Genomic DNA, 27,638 nt, shown 5'->3' on the forward strand with positions numbered 1-27,638 from the left:
TATCTTATTAAGAAAATTCAAAGCAATAAAGACAGAATGAGACATGTACACTTCTTTTATGTGTTTCGCGGGACGGGTTTTCTACGGTAAAAAATATCAAAACGATTATAAGGCAGGCCTAACGAGATAAATTTATCCAACCACACAATTTAAGTCATCCGATTTGATAAGTTTTAATTAATCTTTTTGGCGGATTTTATCAGGTGTGATAGTTCACGGGACGAGACGGGATGGGCTTTTTGTTAATTCCGGTCTCGGACCGGATCTTTTGTTAATTCCGGTCTCGGACAGTTTTCTGTTAGTTCCGGTCTCGAACAGGTTTTCTTTTAGTTTTGGTCTGGGATGGGTTTTCGGTTTGTTCTAGTTTAGGACGAGACGCTTTGATAGTCCACAGAAAGGGAAGAGACGGGTTTAAACTTTAAACATATCACCTTTCTCTTACTACTTTTTAAATGTGCCACTAATAATAATAAAAACAATCAGATCATTTTTTTTCTCTATACCGAATTAGAAACAAATTGACGAGTGTGTATAATGAATGTTAATAATATTCATAAAAATACGCTTACAACATAATATATTACAAACTAGATCGCAAACTTAGTTTTTGAAAACAACTCCGCACGTACGTGCGAGTCTGAACCTAGTACACTTATATATAAGGTTACCATATTGCCAGCATATCCCTTATATAATAAAACGGAAGTACACAACATTATTTTGTAGACTATATAATTTTAATAGTTGTTACAAATAGGTTATACATTAATTGATTACAAGTTAAATAATGTGTCTGTGGGTGCAACTTTAATTTATTTCCATATGGAATTGTAAATTTTAAAAATCAAAACATATAGATTTTGAAATAACATGTTTTATCCTTGGATTTGAATCCGATATGAAATTGTGAATGTTCTTGGAGCTAACTAAAAGATCAACATTGTTGGAATAATTAGAAAGCTCACCCCATACAAATCCATTTAAAATATATTGTGGATTTTGAAATAAAAAAACAAATCATTAAATGAATAACATGAATTTTTAACAAATATTTGTAAATCATAGAACCAATAACACATAATTTTAATAAGTATTTTAAAATCAATGATTGAATAACACATGAATTTTGTTTGGATTTTCAAATCCGTAAAAATCATACAACCTATAACCCATACATTTTGGGACCTTGTTTGAATTTTTTTGTTTGTTTGTTTTGTTTTTCTTTCGTTAATAATTAATATATATATTATGGCAGTCGAAACTCCAACATATCAAGAGACAGGTTATCCGGACACTTGACAGCTGGTCCAATGCCTCGTTCTTTCACTCTAATTAGACAGTTCATTTAGGCTATTGGTCTATCAAAAAGCCTGCACAACTCATACTAGCAAGAAAACTAAAAAGAAAAGATATAATTATTGGCATTCGATTCAGAATGTTATCCACTTCGCTTAACGCATGCATAGTACATTACCAATTACAAGGAATCATAAAGCCGAAATAACCAACTTATGCAAAGCTCTCCATAACTTGAATATGCAAGAAAATTATGACAGAAGCACATAGAAGAGAAGAAAAATTAAAGCCTGTTCCGTTTAAAAAGGCTTGTAGATTACACATACCAAAACTATTGGTCAAACTTGCAATCCCTGAACACGTTATCAGCTTCAGTTCAACAGAGATTTCAGTATTCAATATCATCCATATCGCCCATGTACTCAGCAACTTGGTCAAGTCTAACATCAAGCATCTTGTGGTTGTCTAAATCACGAACCACACCAGTTTCTTTATCCAAATCTTTCTCAACCAGATTTCCATAGACACCCTTATGCTTCCCCGATAAAACCAAAACCGGCCCTCCTCGCCTAGGTAATGCCGTCTCAAGCAACTCCTGATCTACCCCTTGAACCAACTCTTGCGTCTCATCCATGGTGATATCACAAGTCGTCGGTCCAACAACATCAACAACTTTTCCCTTCTTAAGATACAATCTCCCACCTTTCAAATCCTTGCTTACTATCCGCACCTTTATATGACTCCTAAGCCAAGAGGGCTTCGATTTCTTCTCTCTTGTTTGACTTCTATCCTGCTTCTCACTCACTCTAACTTCAGTTTGACTCCCTCTCTCTGCTCCTCTACCTCGTTTACTAACTTTCTTATCTTTCTCCTTATCATTTAATTGTAACTCCTTCAATTTCTTCAAACACTTTTCTTCTTCCTTGGAACCCAAATCAGCAACCTCATTCACACCCACTTTCACTTCCTCTTCACTACCAGAGATCTTAATAGCAAACAAATCACTACCCAGTTTCTCCACAATCTTACCCTTCAATCCTATATCTCTTCCTCCCACAATTCTCACTTCCTTCCCAACAAAAAACACATCTCTACCATTAACATCTCTAACAAGTTTCACACTTTCTTTAACCTTAGCCTTCACATCAACAACCTTAGATCTATCAGGATCGAAACCTAATCCTTCCTTAGCAGTCCATTTTTTATATTCCTTAATCTCAACATCTTCTTTAGCATTCTTACCTATCCCCTTACCTGGCTTCCACCCATACCCAGCCATCAACGCAGCTCCATAACCCTCCACAGGAACACTCTCAAAATCCTCCAACGTCGGATCATCAGCGAGTGACTTCAGATCTCTCCTCAATTTTTGTAGCATAAGCTGCTCCCCTGCAGATAACTTCCGATCTTCGCTTGCATCACCACCACCGACAGAGTCGTCATCCCCCTTCACTTTCTCACGCAGATTCAAACCGTAGCTGATGTTATCGGGTCTCTCAGTACCGGATAAAGGAACCTCAGGCTCGAATTCGAGACCGGAACCTGTGTTCCCGGATTGAAGAGGTAGATCGAGATTCTTCATCTTCTTGTGAGGTCTCCATGTGTTCTCAATCGGAGGGATAACGAATTTGGGGGTGGAATCAGCTAGGGTTTTCGACGGATCGAATTCGGTGACGAACTCTTTACTGGCTCCGTCATCAGCGGCGTTGTTCCCCTCGGCGGTCGCTGTGACTTTGGGCTTAGATTTGGAAGGGAGAGAGAAAGAGAGCTTCATTGTGATCCTTCTCTTCTCTTCTCTTCGCACATGAACAAACCGAAACGTCACGGAGACGGTGAGGAAACGCAAGGTTAAATAACTCGCCGGCGACGCTGTTCTCCTAGATTATATATAAAGCAGATGGGCCTATTAAATACTTTATTGGGCTAATGGGCTGAACAAAACTAGTTTACAAGATGGTGCACAAAATTACATTGTCTCACCATAGTTTTGTAACAAGATCACAGATTTAGTCCGGTAGGCATGGGGAATATGGGTAACTTGTTCGGGTTTACCAGGGAAAATAGAATTTATTAGGTAATTTTAAACTTTTGGTTTAGATTCGGTTTGGATACTATCAGACTTGATATAAATTTTAAAATCTGATTACTATCTAAACTATCGGGTATCCAAAAAAATCCTAAAATTTTTGTTAAATTTAAATAATTTTAGCTAAATTTTGACATATATAACAAATTTTGACATATGTAACAAATATATACATACATATAAATATATACCTGTATTTGAACACTATCACCATTTGAACCCAAAAAAATATTCTTCTTCTCTTCTCTCTCTAATAAATTATAAATAAAAAAATCACATATGCTATAAATAGCAAATGTCAATAACTTATGAATAATATTTGTAGTTGGGTATAAAAAATATGTATATAAAAAGTTCAACTTTTAATTTAAATAAATTTGGGTATTTAAGGTTCTAAATATTTTTAATTTACACAAAACATATAAAAGTTTACTCATACAATTATTATTATTTTTTTTTGGCAAACACTCATACAATTATTATGTTTACTAATTTACTCATACAATTATTATGTTTACTAATTTACTCATACAATTATTACAGTAATATATATATATATCTTTAGTATGAACCTCAATTATTTTTTCACCATTCAAAAATTATTCAGTAATGCTAATTCTGCATAAACCGCACTTGTCCTGCAAATATGAGTCTGAATGCTAACCGCGAATTTAGGCAGTGAATGGAAGCAGAGAATTTGAGGGTTTTTTAAAAAATTAATCAAAACCGCACAAGTACAACCAATCACAAGAAGAAAAGTTAATTTGCGTTTTTTGAAAAGAAAAAAAAGTGGGGTTTTTTCGTTAAATAATAGCTTGGACCGCGTTTCAAAAAAATAGTGGGTAATGACCCAATCCCTCATCACCGCGAACTTTCTCCAAACGCTACGAGAACCCAATCGCTCTTCGCCGCGAACTCGCTCCAAAAAGGGAACCCAATCCCTCGCCGCGTGAACTCGCACAAAAACGCTACAGGAACCCAATCCCTCGCCGCCGCGAACTCGCTCCAAGACGCTACAGGAACCCAATCCCTCGGTGAGCTTTTCTAAACCTCTCTCTCTCTCTCTCTATTCACTCTACCTCATTTAGGCAATCTTTCTAGACAAACATGTTCAAATCAGTCAACTGAAAATTCAACTCCTCCAACGGAAACAACAGTATTGGTAAATTTTCTTTAGCTTGTTTTTTTAAAAAATAAAAATAATAATTATATATACTTGATTTAATATGTGACATTGTATTTGTGGAATTTGTAAAACAAAGACAAGTATAAATGGTGGATGTTGCTTTCCTCGGAACAGCCTAGCCGGATCCATGCTTATCCACCAAAGCACGATCAGCCAGCTAGGCGAGGGTGGAATCGATGCCCATGGGAACATCTTGGTAATTCGTGCGCACTACGAATACACCGCCACCCATTCGGCCTCGGAGAATCAATGTTCGCCCATGCATGACACGCCCATTCTCCTCGGCCAATCACCATCTTTCGTCCAGATCATCCGAAAACATCCGAAAAATGCAACAAAACCGGTCGCCGGCACCGTCGCCGGAAAAAACATTGTATTTGCGGAATTTGTAAAACAAAGGCAAGTATAAATGGTCGTACATTCAGGAAAAAACATTAATTCAATTGTTCGACGAAGCAATTGCGATGAATAATTATACTCTTAAGAATCCTACTGCTAGTGGTAGAGAATATATGGTAGAAAAATTTAACCCAACATTCCACATGAATATAACTTATGGATTCTTCAAAAACAAACTTGATGAATTCAATAAAAGGTACAAGTGGTGGAAGGTTCTTACACATAAAACAGGAATCACGGTTGATCATGATACATATATGATATATGCATCTGATTTATGGTGGAAGGATCAAGAGTATGTATGTATAAATAATCCTTCTATTCATCAAGATATGTTTTAAATTTTGTTATCACGAATCTAAATAATTTTAAATTTATATGGATGCAAAGTAACAAAAAGCTTGAACCGAAAGCCACCTCAATTTTGGGATGTGATGCAACGATGTTTCATATTACATGATGTTCAATCACAATCTCAACACTCTGCTCGACAAAGAAGAGACCAGTTGATGAACTAGCATGCAAATTATGAAGAGTGATCTAATGATTCAGACAGCAATAGTGGTGACATTCCACTACAAATTCCTCTGACGCAAGACGAAGAAGACTAAGTGTATCATGTTACCATTGATGACGATGACACAAACCAAAATTCTGCTCGTAGAGGCCAACAACGAGGGAGGCTAAATTTGCAGTCAACCACCATATGTGGGAGTAATTCACAAAGATCTGGAGAAAGCTCACGAATTTCTACTGGTAGCGGTTCACGAGGAACTCGTAGGAGAAAATCTTTTGAGACAACAATACAAGACACCATTGTTGGCTATAGAGAATTTAAAAAGGCAGAAACAAATATTTATTGATCTTGACCTTCCCATACTGGATTTATTGGTCCTGCATTAATGCACTTAAGGAGCTAGTATTGTGGCGTAAATATTTCATTGGCATAGCCTCAAGCACTGAAGAGGAAAAGCTACAATTGTTGGAAGCGATGAATTGTGTTTTGCGTAACAACCAAGATGTGTCAAAACAGTTAGGTGCATGCCATTCATTTAGGAGTCAACATTCAGGAGGTCTATCATCCAACAGTCCATCTTCTGTGGGTAATAATTTCGGAGAGCAAAATTAACTTGGTTTTTGGGGACCTGGTTATCAACAACAGGGAACACCACCAAATGCTTCACATTGGGACACACCGCCAAATGCTCCACATTGGAGCACACCGGAAAATGCTCCACATTAGGGCACACCGCCAAATACTCCACAATGGGGCACGCCGCCAAACATTCAACTATGGCAACAAACACAAAATTTTCAACAAGGCAGGTCATTAGGATCGAATCCGATAGATATTCAATATGTATTTTCACGTGGTGACCAAGGTGAAAATATGAGGAATACTTAAGAAGAAACTTCACCTATCATTCAACAAACATCATAATCTGGTCTTGGTTTCACAAATTCTTTTGAAAGTTGACAAATGCTACAAACACCTAGACCAAATGAAAGTAATCAAAGTGATGTAGGATATGAAGATTAATTTGTCGCAACTTCGTTTTATCAATCTTTTTTTAATATTATTTATGTTAAAAAATTATTTTGAATTTAATGTAATTATTCTTTTAAAATAATATACGTTAATGACATGTTGTTTGTAATGAATTTCAGACATTTCGTATATGTCAATTGCGATCAAGGCCTCAACAATCTCAATTACGAAGAGAGAATTAAACTTTAGAATTTGGAAAATGAACAATTTGAAGAATTGTTAATTCAACCAGCTTTTACTTATTATGATCGATATTTTCAAGGGGCACCTGCGCAAACCGATAGAGGTATGGGATGGAGAAATATTTGGTGTCGACTACAACAAGATGCTGCTGCTTATCTTCAACTATTACGAATGTCACTTCCATGTCTCACAACATTGTGTAATATGTTGAAAACAAACTATGGTCTACAACCAACATTGAATATTGGGATTGAAGAGAGTGTGGCTATGTTTATACGGATATGTGGGCACAATGAAGTTCAAAGGGATGTTGGTTTAAGATTTGGCCGAAATCAAGAGACTATGCAAAGAAAATTTAGGGAAGTTCTTACGGCAACAAAATTATTGGCATGTGATTATATTAGAACTCCAACAAGACATGAACTTTATCAAATTCTCAAAGTACTTTAAGTAGACCAAAGATATTGGCCATATTTTAGTGGATTCGTTGGAGCTATGGATGAGACTCATGTGTGCGTCAAAATAAAACATGAGTTTCTAGGAATGTACTGGAATAGACTCGATAATGCATAATTGAATATAATGGAAATATGTGATTTGAATATGTTATTCACATATATTTGGAATAGAGCACCAGGTTTATGTCATGATACAACTGTTTTGCAAATAGCACAACGAAGTGATTATGGATTTCCATTGCGTTCATTAGAGAAGTATTATCTCGTTGATTCTGGATATCCAAATAACAAGGATTTCTCGCTCCTTATAGATCATCACAAAATCGTGTTGTGAAATATCATATGTATCAATTCTATTATGGTCCCCCTTCTAGGAATAAAAATGAATTGTTCAACCAATCAGAGCTAGCCAATAGGCCAAACCAATGAAGCATCAGCTTGCAGCCATATATATTATATCCAAAATGCGGCCCTATTTTCTCAAAAATTTCTTTGGTCTAGTGGTGTTAGGAGTGTTAGTGAAGACTTACTCATCATGAGTTCGAACCGCATGTAGCTTATTTTATTTTATTTGTTGTCTTTGTTTTAATAAACATTTTAAAAATATATTTTACTGCATACAGTCACAAAAATTCAGTCCATTTTTTTTCTTTGATTGTGGCCATAGAAAACTTAGCGACGGCTCTGCAACCAATGTCATGCATCTTTACGGTCTGTTATCGAGAGAACTTTTGGAGTTTGGAAGAAAAAGTGGAAGATTCTTTCTAATTTTCCAAGATAAGTGGTTATGGCTACAGTGGGATTACATAATTTCATCAGAATTTCAAATTTCTTTGTTGCAGATTTCACAGAGACGTAATGACTGAAACAAATATAAACATTATAAATTTTGAACATGATATAGATGATATGGATGCAGAAGATATAGCAGATGGAGAACATATTACGCAAATAAGAGACAGTATTGCAAATATGTTATAGGAAATTCAAAATACTCGATAATCATTCTTTTATTGTGTTGTATGTTTATGATTGAAAGCTTGAATTGAGATGAGAAATTTTGTAGGTTAAAAATTTGAACTTTTATTTTTGAACTATTTGGATATTTAAGGTTCAAAAATATATAATAATATTTATTTATTAATATATATATATTATAAAATTCGTAAAATAATATGAAATCCGCACTTTAAATAGTATTTTCACTAATCAAACATTATTGTATCCCGCTTATTGTGCATAAATCACACTTTTCCCGGAAATATTTTTTCTTGCAAATACCAAAGTTGAACCGTACCGCACTGTAAAACCGCTTTTCCCGCACGATCAATTACGCTGTCACCATTTGGACCCTAAGTGTGGGACAAATAATTTGATAATGCATGCGGTACGGTTCAACTGTGGTACATGCAAGAAAAATGTATTTACGGGACATGTGCGGTTACTCTAAAGTAAACGGTACAAAATAATGTTTGATTGGTGAAAAACAATTTGCGGTACGGATTTTATATTATTTTATTAATAATTAATATATTTTTATATTTTCATTTTTTATTAATAAATAAATTTTTAATTTCTCAATTTTAAATACCAAAATTTATTTAAATTTAAATATTGATTGGTAATAGTAAATACCAAGGAATATTTACATGTTATATGTTTAATCTATATATAGTAAATGCTGGTAAATTAAACAAAAATAAGTCAAAATAAAATAAAATTATACATTGGACATTGGCGTATTTGCCTAAAACTGCTGAATAATAGTGTTGTTATCTAAACTATTATGCAGCATAAAAATCCGCAAAACTTATTTTTCTTTTTTTTTCCTAAAACCACAGTTTGCTTCTACTTTTTGTTGATTGGTAACCACTACAAGAAAACATGGTTTTTCAGACTACAATCGGCGACTAAAGCCGTAGTCATTAAACTTGGCGACAATTTAGCCACCAAATGGCGACTGTTTTGTGACTATTATGATATAGTCGTATATCAGTCGCTTATTTACAAAACAATTAGTCGCCAAAATAGTCGCTAAATGGCGACTCAATAGTGACAAATTAAGGAAGTTGTGAATATTGTCGTCAAAAAGGCGCCAAATAAGTGACTAATGCTGTAGTTGCTAATATAGTCGTAAATTTGGCGACTATAATGCCACATTTTCGACGGGTCGGACTTTTGTCGCAAAATAGTCGCTAAAAGTTGGTATTAAACACGTTTTTAGCATTCCGAAGTAAGGTGTACCAGCATTTGGTGACTACGTTATATAGTCACTTTTTAGTCGCTAAAAAAGCCTATATAAGCTGAGCTCACCAATCGTTTCTATCACTCGCATAAACACAATAAAACACAAGGAAAAAAACGTGATCATAGAGATTTATAATAATGTCAGGAAGTTACAATTATACTAATTTTCGGGAGTGGATGTACAATAGGATCGATGAGGTGACAAGAAATTTTACAGAAGAGTTGAGAGCCGGGATGGAGCAGTTCATGCAATTTGCAAATAGCCAGCCTTTTGCACTTTTGCACAAGAAAACGGGGGTAAGTTTTTTTTGCCCTTGTAGTAGGTGCAAAAACGGGAACCGTTTTCTAGGGACTAGAATTTGGAATCATCTTTTTAGTTATGGGTTTATGCCAGATTATTATGTTTGGTATAAGCACGGGGAAGAAATAAATATGGATATAGGAACGACTACTGTTGATCCAACATTTATTAGTGGGAGTGAGGAAGTGGGTAATGTAGTAGAAGATAGATATGTGGATATGGTGTATGATGCATTTCCTTCTAATGTGGGTTTTGATGATAACTATCAATGGGATGGGGGTTATAAGAGTGTAGAAGAACCAGTACTTAACCATTCAAGAAAATTCTATGACTTGTTAGAAGGTGCAAAAAATCCAATATATGATGGTTGTCGTGAAGGTCACTCACAATTATCTTTAGCTGCTAGAGTTATGCAAAATAAGGCAGATTATAATATGAGTGAAAAGTTAGTGGATTCAGTATGTGAAATGCTGAGTGATTATTTACCAGAAGGAAACCAGACTACGGGTTCTCATTACGAGACAGAGAAATTGATGCGCAATTTAGGACTCCCATATCATACAATTGATTTTTCTATAAACAATTGTATGTTAATCTGGAAAGATGAAAAAAGGAAGAAAAATGTTTGTTTTGTGATGCACCAAGATGAAAGCCTAAGAATGACCGACGCAAAACCAAAGTACTGAAGAGAATGTATCAGAGTCACAAGACTGAAGCAGCAATGCGATGGCATGCTGAGAATCAAGCAAAGGTGAGAGAAATGAGTCATCCATCTGATGCAGCGGAGTGGAAGTATTTTCAAGAACAAAATCCTCAATTTGCTGAAGAACCCCGTAACGTGTATCTGGGATTGTGTATTGATGGGTTCAATCCGTTTGGGATGTCTCGTCACCATTCATTATGGCCAGTGATATTGACGCCATATAATCTACCCCTGGTATGTGCATGGATACTAAGTACTTGTTTCTTACAATTCTAAATTCTTGTCCAAACCATCCGCGAGCTAGTCTTGATGTCTTTCTCCGACCTCTTATTGATGAGTTAAAAGAGTTGTGGTCTACTGGAGTCGATGCATACGATGTGTCTTTGGGCCAAAATTTCAACCTAAAAGCTATACTGATGTGGACGATAAGCGACTTTCTTGCGTATGACATGTTATCTAGATGGACAACACATGGTAAATTATCTTGCCCAGTTTGCATGGACGATATAAAGTCTTTTTATCTACCTAATGGAAGGAAGACATGTTGGTTTGATTATCATCGAAGATTACTTCCTCCTGATCATCCTCTGAGGAGGAATAAAAAAAACTTACTGAAGGGAAAAGACGCTACAAAAGAGTATCCACCATAAAGAAACTGAAGCATTTGTGGCTCAATGTTCTAAAAGTAAATCCGAGGGGAAATATTTCTGGAGAACAACTCTTTTGCAAACAGAAACTGATGATGCTGTATTGATGACTACAATTGAAGATGTCATAGTAGACAATTTGGAAAGGGGAGACCTAATAAATCTCGATTATGATGTTGCAGACGCGGAACCTGAAGATGAATTTATGTGTAATTTATCGTCTTCGGATGATGAAGAAGAAGACGGCGAAGAACCCTGAAGCACTTTTGGTGCTTTAAGATATGTAAAATAAATTATGTATTTTAATAAAATCTAATGGTTTTATTTACTTTTTAATAAACATTTGGAGACGTTGTTAATTTCTTTAAGATTATTGTTTTATACAATAAGTATAACATTTTTTGTGTCATAAAAAAAAAATTAACAATTTGATATTGTGTGCCTCCCGATCGAAAAGAAAGATACTTCATGGAATTTGCGGTAAGAATAGTACAATGTAACATGTTTTCTACTTGTGTTTATTGCTTGTTTTCACTAACTTCACTAACATAATTCCTTCTCTCTTTTGTTATGTAGAAAACTCACACCTAGGATCCATTGATAACAGGAACCGTTCAAGAACATTTCAACACCATCTGTAACCGTCGGATGAAGGGCATGGTTAGCGATGCAAGGACGTCTCGAATTAAACCTTCATGGATTGAAGGTACTCTCTGGCAAGAGATGGTTGATAATTGGAATACTGAAGAACAACAACAAAAGAGTTCAACCTATTCCAAATGTCGTTTGTCTGACCGTAATGGTCTTGGTCCTCACATCCACTTATCAGGACTCAAGTCATATAGAGAAATCCAAGATGATCTGGTTAAGTCATTTCTAATTTGTTAGTTACATTTATATCCTTTCTATCTTTAAACACTTTCATAACCATTTTTTATTTTGTAACATTGTAGGAAGAAGAGTTGGGAAGAGAGTTCAGTATGGGTGAAGTTTTTTTCAAAACACATACAAAGCCGGATGGTTCTTATGTGGATGGCAAGAGAAAATTCATCAAGCTTATCAGCAGAAGTTGCAGGAGAAGATGGCTGAGCTCGAGGCAGATTCAATCCTTTCAGATGGTACTTCACACCGTCGAGAGCTCACCAGCGATGAATGTATTGCCATCTTCCTTGAGGTAAAGTACCATTTCTATTCGATCATGAATTTGTTTTGCTCTTTATTTACAGTTTTTCTTTTTGGTAAAAACAGTGCACTGAGAAGAATTCACGAGGAACTCCTTATGGTCTTGGAAGCCTCAAAGCTAATCTTGGCAAGAGCAAGCAACGATCACAAACCGAAGCCTTTCTTACATTGCAATAGCAACTCAAGGAAGCCCAATGGCAAATTGAAATTCAGGCGACTCTCAATGCTGAAGCTGCTGCTCGAGAAAAAGAGACTGCTCTCCTTGTGGTTGAGCAAAAGAATGAGATCAAATAGTTGTCGTTGATGGCAAAGTTTATGCGCGACACTAATCCAGCCTAAATGGAGTTTATAGCCTCTCAATCAGCTGAGGAGGAGAATCAACATTCACCAACAACATGATCAACTCCAATATGGTTCCTATATTCTCTTAACTCATGAACCAAGTTCTTTTGTTCCGTTTGTATGTGTTATAAACTCTTTCTCTCTTTGGTTTTGGTTTGATTTCTGTTTTGGACTTATGTATTTTCTGGTTTCAATAAAATTATGGTTATGTATATAATGTGTTTTCATTAGATTTTGGACTTGTATATTATGTTTGTTCTCCATTTCATTAATTTCAGGATTAAAATCAGGATTACAAAACAATAATAACCAGTTAATTTTATTATTTTCTAAAACAAAGTTGTCGCTATGTAGTCGTCATTTAGACGGAACATTTTCGTTAGGTTGTCGTTAAATAGTCGCAAAATAAAACGACTAATTTAAGACTAAAGTATTGCAAATTTTATTCATGTAACAAAGTCGTAACTTCGTCGTAAATTAGTTGTCATATTTAACGACTATTACACGACAACTACTAATATAGTCGTACACTAGCCGTCAAATTGTCACTAAATTTAGTTACTAAATAACGACTACGTGACCACAATTTATCGACAACAGTGTATAGTCGTTAAATAATGACTAATTAACGACCAAATGTATTAGCGACAAAATATTAGCTACAACAGTGTATAGTCGCAAAATTTCAATCAACGACTATTTAGTGACTATTCCTACAGTGGCCGATCACCTGTTTTCTTGTAGTGAACAAAAGACGTATTTAATGTTTTTGTCTTCCTAATTCTACTTTTTAATGTTACTATTCACTGGCTATATTTCTTCTGTATAAACTGCAGCTGAACCGTACCGTACAATTAAATTTTTTTGTTCCGAATAACCAAATACGTTGTTACCATTCAAATCCTAAAAAGGTGACATATAGCTAAAGGTGACATATAGCGGCTTAAAAAAAACTGTTATTGACCACTTGCAAACTCAAATCAAGTGGTTTCCATGAGGTCCAATAAATTATGCTATGGATTATAAACATTTTTTAAAAATTTAATTATTAAAATATTATATATATATATATATGTTATTTTTTATTCCATAAATATTATCTAGCCTAACTTTCTCCTCTCAACCATTTGTTCGATAATAGTGTATGAAAATAATACTGTAATTTATTTGTCACAATTATCAGATAAATATTGTAAACATGTGAAAGTTTGGTTATTATTTTTTTTTTTATCTTTTTTAATTATCTAAAAAAAATTTGTTAAAAATAAAATATTATTTATTAACTGCACTTATTCCATAGATATTTTTTTTCACCGATCAAACAAAGTAAAATCGGCTTGCCTCAAGTCGGACTCCCAATTTTTTTAGTCTGTTAATGACCGACGTATCTTTTACAATAAAACCGAAGTTATATCCTGTTTATTTTGTAATTGACTTGTACTGTTTTAAATTATTTTATACGTTTTCGGTAAAAAAAAATTATACTGTCGTGTGTCACGAATCGAGGTTTTAAATAAAATTTCAATCAATGTTGGATAACACCTAAATATTTTATGTATCAAAGTGTCCGTGTAAATTGAAAAGGGACGATATTACCAAGAAAAAAGAGTATAAGCTTTTCCTTTTATGTTTCTATGTACGCGTGGTGGAGGAACTTATATAATGAGTTTTTCTTTACTCTTTATAAATAAAACTCACAAGCAGACTCGTTTTTAACAAATCTTAAAGTTTCCGTAAACCTTAAGGCAGAAGAAAAGCCCTAAATCCAAAGAAGACGCATAATGAGTTACAAGGTCGCTAAACCGTCGCAGTACCTGGCGATCACCGGTGGTGGGATCAAAGATATCAGGCTTGCGAAGAAGTCTTGGGTGTTTCCATGGCAGTCTTGCACCGTCTTCGATGTTTCTCCCGTGAACTACTCGTTCGATGTTAAGGCTATGAGTTCGGAGAAACTCCCCTTTGTTATCCCGGCTGTTTTCACCATCGGCCCGCGCGTTGATGACCCTCACGCTCTCTTACTTTACCCCATGCTTATGTCTCAACATGACAAACACTCTAATCACGTCAACGAGCTTGTTCAGGGTGTTATCGAAGGAGAGACTCGTGTCCTAGCTGCAGCCATGACCATGGAAGAGGTCTTTAAAGGTAAACAAACATTGGACGTTTTAATTATCTACTTATTATCATAATCTTGCTTTATTTGTTAAATAGAAGTTTTGTTTCTGTTTGTGTATTCGTATAGATTTCTTGATCCTTGTTTTAGAAGAAATTGTTATTTTTGTTACTTTTGGCTTATATATCACAATCCACTTGTTGCATTGTAGGAACAAAGGAGTTCAAGAAAGAGGTGTTTGACAAGGTTCAACTAGAGCTAAACCAGTTTGGTCTTGTGATCTACAACGCGAATGTGAAGCAGCTTGTTGATGTGCCTGGACATGAGTACTTCTCTTACTTGGGCCAAAGGACTCAGATGGAAGCAGCAAACCAAGCCAAGATCGACGTAGCAGAGGCACAGATGAAGGGAGAGATAGGTGCAAAAGAAAGGACCGGTCTCACAATCCAGAATGCAGCAAAGATTGACGCTGATTCAAAGATCATATCCACTCAGAGATTAGGACAAGGGACAAAGGAGGAGATCAAGGTGAAGACTGAGGTCAAAGTGTTTGAGAATGAGATGGAGGCTCTTGTGGCTGAGGCTGATGCAGCATTGGCGATTCAGAAAGCTGCTTTGTCCAAGAATTCTCGTGTGGCTGAGGTTGAAGCAGCCAAAGCAGTGGCTTTAAGGGAAGCTGAGCTTCAGACTAAAGTTGAGAAAATGAATGCATTGACTCGGACAGAGAAGCTTAAAGCCGAGCTCCTTAGTAAAGCCAGTGTTGAGTATGAAACTCAGGTCCAAGAAGCAAACTGGGAGCTTTACAATAAGCAAAAGCAAGCGGAAGCTGTTCTTTACGAGAAGGAGAAGCAAGCGGAGGCGACGAAAGCTGCAGCTGATGCAGCCTTCTATTCGAAACAGAGAGACGCAGAGGGACTTGTCGCCATGGCCAATGCTCAAGGGACTTATCTAAGGACCCTCTTGGACGCAGTTGGCAATGATCACTCAGCCATGAGAGACTTCTTGATGATCAACAATGGCGTTTACCAGGATATCACCAAGACCAACGCGGTTGCAATCAGAGACTTGCAGCCTAAAATCAGTGTCTGGAATCATGGTGGTGCTGATCAGGGAATGAGTGGTGGTGGTAATGGTAATGGTAATGGTAATGCTATGAATGATATTGCTGGACTGTACAAGATGTTGCCACCGATTCTTGATACGGTTTATGAGCAAACCGGGATGCAGCCACCGGCTTGGATTGGTACACTACGTGGTGCTGAGCCCAAACAAATCACTTCCTCCACCACACAGGGGTTGAGATCTCAATAGTGCTTTTTAATATTTTTCTTTTAGCATTTGCTGGATTTTTATAATATATGCTTTACAATTTTAAAAGATTTGAATGGAGTTTTTATGTGTTTTAAAGTGATGTCTAGGTATTGATTTCTCTAATGATTAATTCAAGGTGTATGTAAATAGTTTTACAAAAATACTGAAAAGATTCAAGTTTCATAGTCTAAAAAGATATTCAAATTAATATGTTTATTCACCAAAAATCCTTTTAAAACAGATAAAAACTCCATTCAAATCTTGAATTAAGGATGTACTGTCTCTAGCAGGCAATGTAGGGTCTTTCCACGCCAACTGAAGTATTTAGAGAGGTTGGCCACTTATCCACTTTTGGAACATCATAAAGCTTTCCTCCGGTTTATATTCTGCCGTGTGTCCTCCTCCCTACAAAATCGAATAGAAATAATTATATATATATTTCAAATTGTAACGACAAATTAACTTTGACGAGAACTCAAAGAAATAAAAAACTTGCTTTGACAGTTGCAAATGTCATATCGTTGGCGTAAGTTCTTGTGTATCCAATAACTTGATTGTTAACAAGCCAAGGTCTCCAATCGTCAGTTATTGAGTAGTTTAGAGATTTAATCCAAGCTTTAGTTCCAACAAAAGGTACCATCATGTCGTGATCACCGCTATAAACCAATGACCGATATTCCCCTTTGATGCTATTGTTTAGATGGTACGGTACACTGCTCTTTATGTCTTTATCATAAGGCAAGTCCCAATTGCATCTCACCCATTCCCCTATACTTTCCTGCAGATTTCAGTTTCTTTTATTCTTAGTTGCTTTATTGGCACGTAAGATGATGGATGTACGTTACGTAAGAGACAGATGGACATGTTATGTAATATAATATGACATACTTTCACTACATGAAGTGCTCTACGTACATCTTCATCATTAGCCCAATGCGAAGCTAGCAAATACCGGAACATCTGCGTTAATTTCTCCTCTATCAGTTAATAACTGCATGATTTCCATTTAGTAGCTAAAGCAAAAATCGATGGAATTGTTTTGTTTGCTTACATAGCAATCTGGAGTCGGAAGAGAAAGATCTGACTGAACAAGTGTCTTAAGATAGTTTTTTCCACCATGTTCTCCTGAATAAGGATTTGGTGATGCCAAATCACATAACGCTATCAAAATGAATCCTTCATTTAACCTTGAAACACACTTTCATCATCATCAACCAAAAAGTCTCAAAATTAGTCTTCTGTTATTCCCCTTCTAATAATATCACAAATGTTAAAAATAAACATGTGTACCTTGTCGTAGTCGTCCACAAACTTCAAGCATTGTGTGTTAGTAGGATCCACTTTTACATAATTTCCTTTGCAGGTTCTCTCAAGTGACTACAAAAACAAGAGTATAAAAACTGAATTCATTTAAGAAGATACTTGGTTTTTGTGGAGAAGAGCTCGATATGACATCTATATATACCTCATATAGTTCATCAGAGATAAGTCCCATTCCATGAGCATATGGAATCTTGGAATTATGATCACTATCAAGATCTGTTGAAGGGTTCCCAAGCACATAACCCTGTTGATAGAAATGATGGTTTCAAATAAGATATACCCTTTTTATATAATAAGTCATAATGAACATATGAGTGAAGATATTAATGAACCTTCAGATTTATTTGAGGGTTGTAGCCATGTTCATTTCCTGCATAAAGGTAACGTATAGGCGGTAATAAAGTGGCTAAGGAAACCAAATCCAAAGAAAATGGATTTTGGGGGCTTTATTATAAGACAAATAACAAACCTATTGAGATCTGCTGAACAATAGCTGGAACAACTATTCCGGCGTAAGAATCTCCCCCCCACATAGAGGGGATTTGAGACAAACTCTGGATTCTCCACTAGCCACTGCACCAGCAACAGCAGTGATTCAAAAACATTATATTCTACATATACTTAAAGACCCTCTGAAAATGCTTTCAAGAAAACAAGACCTTCTGAAAAAACTCATAGGTCTGTTTTGCTTCTCCTGTGTCACTAGGCTTATGAACAAGTGGATTTGTTGAGTAGGAGAAGCCAGTCCCAACAGGCTGATCCAAGAATATTACTAGCTACCTAGAAAACAATAATCAAATCTTGAAAACCCGATATGACCGGAAGAAAAAACAACACAAGCCTAACTCTGTTTTATGATGGTCACCTTTCTCCAAGAATATGAAGTGGAGACAAGAGAAGGTAAACCTCCATTGTAACCCTCAGTCTTAAAAGTCAACGGCCCTGCAATAGAAACAAGAATAGACTTAGAGCAAGTTCAACGGTAGATACTAAAAAAAGATACTTAAGTATGTTTTTAATTATAATATTTGGAAATAACTTTTAAAAAAACTGTAAAATGGTATGCTCCAATGGTAGATACTAATTTTGGGTTCTTAAAATTTCTTAATTTTTTTTTGGAAATTATAATATGTTAAGTACAATTTGGTTTGTTGAAATTTTTAAACATTTTTAAAAACATAAAATTATGTACAAGACTTAGGAAGCCAAACTTCATAATCAAGTTTATAAAAACAAAGAGAATCGATTAACACTAGTAGTTCTCTAATTAAAAACATAAAGAGTGTTAAATCGATTAACACTAGTAGCAATCAACAAATGAAGTTTTGAGAGTTGATATATATGATACTTACAATCATTCCAGCGTGCGCACAGAGGTAGAAATCATTGTTCTTTGGGTGGCATTTTTCGTTGTCAATGATTGTTCCTGCGAAATAACCAAAACCACCATGAGATTGAGATCATTCAAGAGTCAAAAAAAGGTTATAATGAAAGAATTATCAATCACCTGGGGAACATTATCAGGATTCGAAGACTGGAAGAATTTGGTATGATATGCTCTGGCTTTCTCTTATTCGAGCTGGTGTAGACAGTAACCAGCAACTCCCTGCAATCAACAAACAAAGTTACAAAAATACTTTAGACAGAATTAATGCATGACTCAAGACATCATGGTCTTGCAAGAGCAGCAGAGCAAACACATGAAACAAGAGAAAATAAGACTTAAAAAGAAAACAAAAGATTATTGCTCACATCAAACACTTTCAAATAAATTCTATCCCTCGCATTATTGAGAACTTCAAAGTTCAGAAGCCAATCGAGGAGAGCAAGACGAGAGTAGTTTATAAGCATTGCAGTATGAAGGAATCATTGCAGATAAAGTCAGTAAACCAAGCCCCTGTTTGTTTCAATCAAATCCACTATACAACTTCAGACTCATCTCTAGAGAAGAATGTGAAGAGACTAAGAGACTAATAGAGAGGGAGAGAGAGAGAGAGAGAGCTTGGTACCAATATATAGAGAGCAGAGGCGGCGAGGATGGTACGGAAACGACCTAGAAACATGTCAGCGACAAAAGCACCGAGGAGAGGAAGCAACGACGCCGTTCCAGACCAAGTGTTGACGTTAGCGGCAGCAGCCGCCGTCGATTGCCCCAATGGTCCAGTCAGATACGTAATCAGATTCGAAGATATCCCGTAGTAAGCGAATCGCTCAGCAACCTCCACACCTACAGTCGAACAAAACCAGAAATCAAAAATTCCGGCGAGGAACACGAACACTCTAAGGAGCAAGAAATTGGCGGGAATCTCGGGGGAATTACCGATGATGAATCCGGTGGATATCCAGCCACCGGAGGAAGATCTGACGGCTGGTTTGCTTCTGTAGTCAACGGATCCCTCGACGGTCGTACAGCGAGAAGCGGAGTTCAGGCTTCATCAACAGCGCCGGAGATGGCCATTGGATTCTCCCAAATCGAAGAGTTTGTGATCGGCTCCTGAAATGAAAGAGAGAGGAAAAAAATCCTCGGTCGAATTTTTTTTCTTTTGTTAATTTCACCAACCAATCAGAGAGACAAACACATATGAGATAAGAATCGATCCTAAAAGTGCTTAACTAATAAGAATCGATTTTAGCCTTTATATGTATTTTGATTTATTTTTATCCTTAAGCATCCCTTAACAATCTTGTAAATACCACCGTTGAACTTGCTCTTAGAGACTCAACTGAAAAAAGTTCATTAAATCTTTGTAGTTATTTTCTTGAAAACTCACCGATCTCGAACACAAGAGCGGAGAGCGCACTGCAAGCTGGTCCTCCGGTTAACCAAAGAATAAGAGGGTCTTCTTCTGGATGGTTCTCTGATTTGATGAAGTAGTAAAAAAGCTGAACTTGCTCTTCCTCACCAACACCAATGTACCTTTTCACAATAAAGATAACATTCAAAGATTTTAAACTCACAGGGGTTGTTACTTCTTGTTGTTATTAATAGTTTGCGAAAATCGAAAAGCAGAGGAAAGAAAACAAACCCAGTTTCAAGGTGGAATGGAAGAAGACCATCGAAACCAGGAAGATAGCTAACAACAGAGGCTGAATCAACTTCATGTTGACTCAAGAGGAGTAGTTGAAGCAGAAGAAGCAACTTCAGTTTCCATGCTTTAGACATGTTCTCTTTTTTATTAACGACTCGATTTTTTTTTTTTTTTTTTTTTTTCATTTTCAGGCAACAAAACAGACTTTAAAAGGATTGTTTCCGAGTTGACCAAATTGAGTTAAGGAAAATAATAAACCGTTGAAGGTGGAAGATTCTTCCTGTCTCAATGTACCATTTCTTTATTACTCGCATCTGGAATCCAGTTCTCCATCCTTGGGCATACAGTTACCCTTCCTAAAAAAAGGTTTATACTATATATATATACTATGACTCAGGATCGTGGGGCACTACAAGAAAACACGCATTTTACGACTACACTATTAGTTGCCTTGTAGTCATCAAAGTACGAGTTACGACTAATTAGCGACTATTTCATACAGTTGTGAATCGAAAGTCGCTAATTGTTGTAGTTGTAAATTTAGTCGCCATTTTGCGACTAATTTACGACTATATAAATGTTGACACAAATTAGTCATCATGTAGTCGTAGTTTTTAGTGACTATTTTGCGACTCGTTTACGACTATATACATAGTAGTCATCATGTAGTTGTAAGTTATAGTGACTACTTTGCGACTACTGTGTGATTAAAAAACCTGAACAAATGGGTTGCTTAATATGGTCGGGAAACAGTCGTTAATGTTTTGGTGACCTTTTGGCGACTAATATATGTAGTAGTCACTATATAGTCATTTTAGTCTAGTGGATATATTATTAAAATTTAACTACTATTTGGCGACTAATGTTTTCTGAAATTGGATATAGAATATTCTAATTTCTCATTTTTATTTTTAACCCTGTCAACCAAACCAAAAAATGATTCTAATTTGGAAACCTAAAGCAACAAATAATATGAAATGCCAAATACAAAGCAACACATAATACATAATACATTCTACTTTAAGAAGTTATTATAGTTTCCAAAACACAAAGTACAACACTTAGAGTCGCCATTGAGATCATCAAAAGAAGACTTAATTAGTAGGTAAGACATAGAGTAACCTATGGAGTTGAAGTTGGATCTTCTTGTTGAACAGGCTCTATGGATGTCTCTTTAGCTGAATGGGCTGTTAAGAACTGTTGGAACCGTGTATCACATTCCCGCAGAAACTGCCCCACCAAGTCGAACTGGTCAATCTTGTCCTCCTGCTCAGCAATAATTTCGGATTGTTGAGCGATTTCTTCATCACGCCTCAACATATGAGCAGCCTGCTCCTCTATCTTGCGTTGAGCTTCCTTCAACTCTTCTTGCATTGCCACAAAGGTAGAAGTGTCTCCTGCTTGCCATTGACAAGGCAGTCATGGAGGCTTCCAACTCCAAAAGGTTTTCCTCTTGAATCCTTCTCAGTGGACTGCAAAGTAAGATAAAATCTGATATTAGAGGATGACAAATTAAACTCGAAGATAACATTTGTGTATTGTTAAAATAAAACATAACCTGAAGAAAGATTTCTGTATATTCTTCTCTTGTGAGCTCCCGGGGCCATGAATAACCATCTAAGACAGAAGAAGGATCTTCCTCGAGCTGAGACAACCTCTCTTGCACATTCTTCTCATTTGTTTCTGCTATCTTCTCTGCCTTCCGATCAACATATGTCCCATCAGACTTTGTATGTGCCTTGATGAAAACCTCACCAATACGTACTTCTCTTCCCAATTCCTCTTCCTGCAATGTTAAGAAATAGACAAGTAAATTTATAATGTAACAGCTAGGTCAAAAATAAAAGTGGCGAAGGAGTAACAAAAGGATTGGCTCACCATTTCGCCTTGAATCTGTCGATACGACTTTGGCCCTGAGAGGCCTTAGACAGGGGGACCCCCCCCCCTTTCACCTTTCCTCTTTGATTTATGTCTTGAAGGACTAACACATCTTCTGAATAAAACCGCACTTAAAGTTCGAATTTCAGGACTTCAATTCACTGAGGAAGGACCCTCGATCCACCATTTATTCATCTGGCTGGGAAGAAACAAAGATCCATCATTCAGAAAGTGCCTCAGGACTCTGAAGTCGTACAATTCGCGTGCTTTGTTTCCACGATTGAGCCGAAAACTCACACAGAGGCTCTGAAAGATGAGTTTTGGATAACTGCTATGCAAGATGAGCTTGAACAGTTTGCTCGCAGTGATGTTTTGGAACTCACAAGCAGACCTGTAGATGTCAATGTGGTGGGAACCAAATGGATCTTCAAGAACAAAAGCGATGAACATGGATGTATTGTGAGGAATAAAGCTCGACTTGTTGCTCAGGGTTACTCACAAGTAGAGGGAGTCGATTTTGACGAAACCTTTGCACCAATGGCAAGGTTCGAGTCCATCCGATTTCTGTTTGGCATGGCATGTGCTTTGAACTTCACATTGCATCAGATGGATGTCAAGAGTGCCTTTCTTAATGGGGTTCTTCAAGAAGAGGTCTATGTCGAGCAACCCAAAGGGTTTGAGGATCCACAACATCCGCAACATGTGTACAAACTGAAGAATGCATTGTACGGACTCAAACAAACACCTAGAGCCTGGTATGAGAGGTTGACTACGTTTCTTATGGATCAAGGTTATGTGCGCGGAAGTGTGGACAAAAATCTGTTTGTTCTGAGTCTTGACAAGGTCCTGATGTTTGTGCAAATCTTTGTCGATGACATTGTCTTTGGATCAACTTGCCAGCAGCTTGTCAATCAGTTTGTCCAAAATATGACTGATGAATTTGAGATGAGTATGTGTGGTGAACTAACTTATTTCTTGGGCTTGAAGGTACAACAATCAGTTGAGGGCATCTTCCTGTCTCAAAGCACATATGCGAGAGGCTTGGTAACTAGATTTGGTCTTACAACCAGTAAGGAGGCCAAGATACCTATGGGGGTGAATGACAAGCTCTCAAAGGATGAAGCAGGAGAAGATGTGGATGAGAAGCTATACCGTGGGATGATTGGTAGTCTTCTGTACCTGACAGCAAGTCGTCCGGACATCTGCTTAGCAGTTGGTGTATGCGCCAGATATCAACCAAACCTAAGAAATCACATCTTCTAGCTTTAAAGAAGATCATCAAGTACATCAAAGGCACAATTGAACTTGGTATCTACTATACCAAGGACACAACCACCAGTCTTACAGGCTACTGTGATGCCGACTGGGCAGGTCCGTGGATGATCGCAGAAGCACAAGTGGTGGATGCTTCTTCATGGGGAACAATCTCATTTGTTGGCGCAGTAAGAAGCAAAACAGTGTGTCTCTTTCAACAGCTGAAGCTGAGTACATAGTTCTGGGTAGCTGCTATACACAGCTTATGAGGATGAAACAGATGGTTGCATATTATGGTATTGTTTCTGACTCTATCTTAATTCATTGTGACAACCAAAGTGCAATAAACATCTCCAAAAATCTTGTTCAACATTCGCGAACCAAACACATAGATATTAGACATCAATTCATTAGGGAATTGGTTGAGGCGAAACTGTTTGAGATTGGTCATGTCCGTACTGAATTTCAACTGGTTGATCTGTTTACTAAACCTTTGGAATTTACTAGATTCACAAATCTGAGAAAGTCCATTGGGATCTGTGAAATCTAACTCTTTGTTGAGCTGTGTTGTGTTGACTGTTAGGGACACACGTCAAATCAGGACATGGAAATCCTAGGATATATAAGAGGTTAGCAGTTATCTTGTACTTAAAGACTGAGTGGAAAATATTTGCATGTCATGCCGGTCCGTGTCTCTGTAAAACGTTGTCATGTCATTAGGAGGTCAAAGAGCTGAAGAGAGGAAAAGCTCTGTGCTACATTCAGAGGCTTAAGCTGACTTTAGTGATTGATTTCACTAGATGTCAGGATCTTTGAAGCATAAAAAGACGGTAGTCCCAAGCATTGTGCAATATCAAGCAGTAAAAAAAAAAAAAAAAAGGGACACGTCGAACTTCTTGATCTCTCCAAAGAATTTCCAGCTGCCTATGCATGTTTGATTGACATCGAAAGGACTGAAGGTATGACAGTGTGAAAGTCTAGCCACCATTGTCGATTGTTGGTCTTTGACAATCTAAGAGGTTGTGGTAGTATCTGGCGTGTGTGCTGAAACAGGAGTCTGGCATGAGCTCATCATGAGGGGTTACCAGGTATGTTCCATGTGTTTAAAACTTAAAAAAGAAAAACATGGTTGCTCTCTTTCTGGGTTCCTCATCAATTCTCTATGAAGCATGAGGTCTCTAAGTGTTAAGATGTGTTAAATATCATGACTATTTTTATGACTATTTTTCTTTCCACTAAGTTGAACTTTATTGCACTAAGTTGTTGATCAAAGTGGGTGCAATAGCAAGATGTTTAGCTTTGGCTTGAATCTCAGCATTGGTGTGTAAGACTACAGGTACGTGTTCTAGGTGCCCAAAACCTTGTTGTCCATTTGTTTTTGACTCATGTTTGCTAAATAAGCAGGGGGAGATGTGGAAGTAGGCTGCATAATTGGTTGTTTCGCTGTGGGGGAGCAAATAGGCGGCTGTGTTTGTCTCTTTTGTGTTTTTGTGTCTGTTCTCTCAGGATCTGGAGACTTGGGTGACTTGGATGCTTCTTTATCAAACATATTCAAAAAGGGGGAGATTGTAGATGCAGATGTTACAGCAAGGATGTTGGTTGGAACAAAGGTCTGTTAAGACACAGGAAGTTGCATCTGAGGACAGACAAGTATCAAATAGCAAGGAAGAGCTTCTCGTAGCTGACGTGGCAAGTTTGATTGGTTGTGGAATACGAAGATAAAGCACAATCGAGAGAGAAGATATTTGAAGAATATTATTCTCGGTGGATAAGGAAAGGAGTTCTTGGCAAACAAGGAATTGCCTTAATTGAAGATTTGAAGATCTTTTTGTTAGGATTGAGGGTAATCGAATATAAAAGATCTTGGAGGGTGAGCGTAGGTTTTGCTAACACTAAAAAACCTTTTGAGAGAGATTGTAACTTCAAGGATGACAAAAAGAAAGCTAAGAAGGTGAGTGTTGGGTTATTCTCTTAGATCTATACTAGTGAGAGTTTAGATAGAGAAGAGGAGTGTGTATAAATTTATTCTTGTAATCTTAAAAAGAGTTTGACAAGAATAAATAATAAAAGGGTGCTTGGTGTGTTCTAAGCAGAAAATTGTGGTGTTAATCCTCTATACCTTTACAAAGATGAGCTATTTGAGGCCAAGATAGTCTCTCTTCATACAGGCAAGTATTGTCTAACTTTATAAATTTGGTTGGAGACTAATTAAATTCTTCAAGATTTTGATGGATTGTTGTGTCTTTAGGGGAATTGGATGAAATGGATTGGTTCGATATGGATCTTCCTAAGGCAGAAGTTTTAATACTAAACTTCTCGTCGGATAACTACGTCTTGCCACCATTTATTGGTAAGATGGTTGAACTCAGGGTGCTCGTGATTATAAACAATGGCATGACTCCTGCACGTCTACACGGCTTCTCTATCTTTGAAAAATTGGCCAAACTGAGGAGTCTCTGGCTCAAGAGAGTTCATGTCCCTGAACTTTCTAGCAGCACCATTCCACTGAAAAACCTACGTAAGATGCATTTAATCCTTTGTAAGGTCAGCAACAGTTTTGATCGAACAACATTCGACATCTCCCACATCTTCCCAAGCTTGTCTGATCTCACTATCGATCATTGTGATGATCTCGTGGAACTAAACTCCAAAATATCTGGGATGACTTCTCTCAAGTCTCTAAACATAACCAACTGTCCCCGCATTACTGAGTTACCCAAGAATCTGAGTGATCTACAGTCTCTTGAACGTCTAAGGTTATATGCTTGCCTGGAGCTGTTATTCCTCCCGGTTGAAATTTGTGAGCTGCCATGTCTAAAGTACGTTGACATTTCACAGTGTATTAGCTTGAGTTCTCTTCCTGAAAATATAGGAATGCTAATGACACTTGAGAAAATTGACATGAGAGGATGCAGTTTATTGGATCTACCAAGTCCTGTAGTCTCCCTCGAGTCTCTACGCCATGTCATTTGCGATGAGGAGGCTTCATCTATGTGGGAAAAGTTCAAAAGATTTCTTCCAGAACTTTGTATTGAAATCCCTGAAAAACGCTTCACCGTGGATTGGCTCGACGATTAGGCTCCTTAATCCATCAAACTATTGATAACCACCTCTTGTATAAAATCATTGCTCATTAGAGCTAATTAAGTGTACTTTTAAATGTCTTCATCTATATAACATCACCTTTAGTTATCAATTCTTAATCTCTTATAATAACAATGTAATCAGTGTATTAAATTAAATAACAACAAAATGTGATATCCCAAGATAATTTAATCATGGAAGTTCATTTAAGGGTTGTAGCAATTCGCCAATTCTCATGTACGTACTATATGTGTTCAACTAGAATCACCCTGTACTTTTAGCATCTGCCTAATTCTCCATATACTATCTATAAACTAACCTGTTCCACCCAAACTATAAATTCTTCACAATTAACCAAATTCAATTAATTGCGTTTTAAAATCATAAAATCGTGTTTACTATTTTGCGAGTAGAGTATTTTTTTCTAAATTGATTTTGGCTTTGAGGAATTTGAAACCTCTATGCCAAAGACGGGCTTGAATTCCAGTTAAAAATTGGATTCATGATAACTTTTCAAACTTGGGTATACTTTAATCGTGAAAAGTAAACACCATATTTATGATTTTAAAACACAATTAATTGAATTTGGTGAATTATGAAAAAATTATAGTTTAGATAGAATTAGAAAGTTTATAGATAATATATAGTGAATTAGGTATAAACTAAAAGTACAGGGTGATTCTAGTTAATCACATATAGTACATGGGGATTGCTACATGCAGCCCTTCATTTAATCATTCTATTACAATTGTCATGCACAAAACTAATAAAGACATTTGTTCCAACTCAATTTCAGATTGAGATCACAAAATGATCTTTCTGGCTCAAAAAACATGTCACTTACACAATATTTGATGGATTCAATCAGGAGAAACAAGTCGGATAACAAGAAAAGATTAATAACAAGAAACATCATGGAAGAACAGAGAAATAGTGGTAGTTAATGGCGGTTTCAATAGTGGTAGTTAGTGGGGGATTTATATTGATGGATTGAACTCTGATATGGGACGTTAACACTAAAAGAATTACCAACTGTGTTGTTGATACTTTAGACCATCTTTACTGGT

General features: G+C 36.6%; 4 protein-coding genes and 3 pseudogenes across 6 annotated transcripts; 4 read left to right on the plus strand and 3 right to left on the minus strand.

Annotated features, from left to right (window-relative positions):
* Positions 1–1,397: 1,397 nt before the first annotated feature.
* Positions 1,398–3,169, minus strand: LOC104777364 (protein MOS2). The gene has a single exon (XM_010501600.3). The coding sequence runs from the start codon at positions 3,068–3,070 to the stop codon at positions 1,685–1,687; it is 1,386 nt and encodes a 461-aa protein (XP_010499902.2). The 5' UTR covers positions 3,071–3,169; the 3' UTR covers positions 1,398–1,684.
* A 1,863-nt stretch (positions 3,170–5,032) lies between these two features.
* LOC104779056 (uncharacterized) lies at positions 5,033–6,210 on the plus strand (annotated as a pseudogene).
* Positions 6,211–6,612: 402 nt separating this feature from the next.
* LOC147946978 (uncharacterized) lies at positions 6,613–8,138 on the plus strand (annotated as a pseudogene).
* A 6,189-nt stretch (positions 8,139–14,327) lies between these two features.
* On the plus strand, positions 14,328–16,211 carry LOC147946979 (flotillin-like protein 3). The gene is made up of 2 exons (XM_087505449.1): positions 14,328–14,724; positions 14,904–16,211. The coding sequence occupies exons 1-2, from the start codon at positions 14,361–14,363 to the stop codon at positions 16,001–16,003; spliced, it is 1,464 nt and encodes a 487-aa protein (XP_087361575.1). The 5' UTR covers positions 14,328–14,360; the 3' UTR covers positions 16,004–16,211.
* LOC104777366 (serine carboxypeptidase-like 18) lies at positions 16,083–18,106 on the minus strand. Of its 3 annotated transcripts, none has more exons than XR_015593145.1 (9): positions 17,986–18,106; positions 17,796–17,899; positions 17,659–17,696; positions 17,469–17,570; positions 17,294–17,380; positions 17,055–17,201; positions 16,892–16,944; positions 16,500–16,781; positions 16,083–16,408 (listed from the first exon to the last, which is right to left on the minus strand). XR_015593145.1 is itself a non-coding variant. In XM_010501603.2 (9 exons), exons 2-9 carry the CDS (start codon positions 17,857–17,859, stop codon positions 16,328–16,330), a joined length of 873 nt encoding a protein of 290 aa, XP_010499905.2. In that variant the 5' UTR covers positions 17,860–17,899; positions 17,986–18,106; the 3' UTR covers positions 16,083–16,327. The 3 variants fall into 3 exon arrangements, 2 of the variants coding, with proteins under 2 accessions (XP_010499905.2, XP_087361582.1); XM_010501603.2 differs by having other exon boundaries at positions 16,892–16,963; XM_087505456.1 differs by lacking the exon at positions 17,986–18,106 and having other exon boundaries at positions 16,892–16,963; positions 17,796–17,836.
* Positions 17,986–20,489, minus strand: LOC109132280 (uncharacterized). The gene is made up of 10 exons (XM_087507317.1): positions 20,353–20,489; positions 20,098–20,243; positions 20,007–20,049; positions 19,647–19,756; positions 19,336–19,553; positions 19,079–19,223; positions 18,834–18,932; positions 18,679–18,752; positions 18,192–18,268; positions 17,986–18,106 (listed from the first exon to the last, which is right to left on the minus strand). Exons 1-6 carry the CDS (start codon positions 20,487–20,489, stop codon positions 19,125–19,127), a joined length of 753 nt encoding a protein of 250 aa, XP_087363443.1. The 3' UTR covers positions 17,986–18,106; positions 18,192–18,268; positions 18,679–18,752; positions 18,834–18,932; positions 19,079–19,124.
* A 5,226-nt stretch (positions 20,490–25,715) lies between these two features.
* Positions 25,716–26,567, plus strand: LOC147946980 (disease resistance protein ADR1 pseudogene; annotated as a pseudogene).
* Positions 26,568–27,638: the final 1,071 nt, after the last annotated feature.

Source organism: Camelina sativa, chromosome 3, assembly GCF_030686135.1.
Source record: "Camelina sativa cultivar CO46 ecotype springtype chromosome 3, ASM3068613v1".
Lineage (NCBI taxonomy): Eukaryota > Viridiplantae > Streptophyta > Magnoliopsida > Brassicales > Brassicaceae > Camelina > Camelina sativa.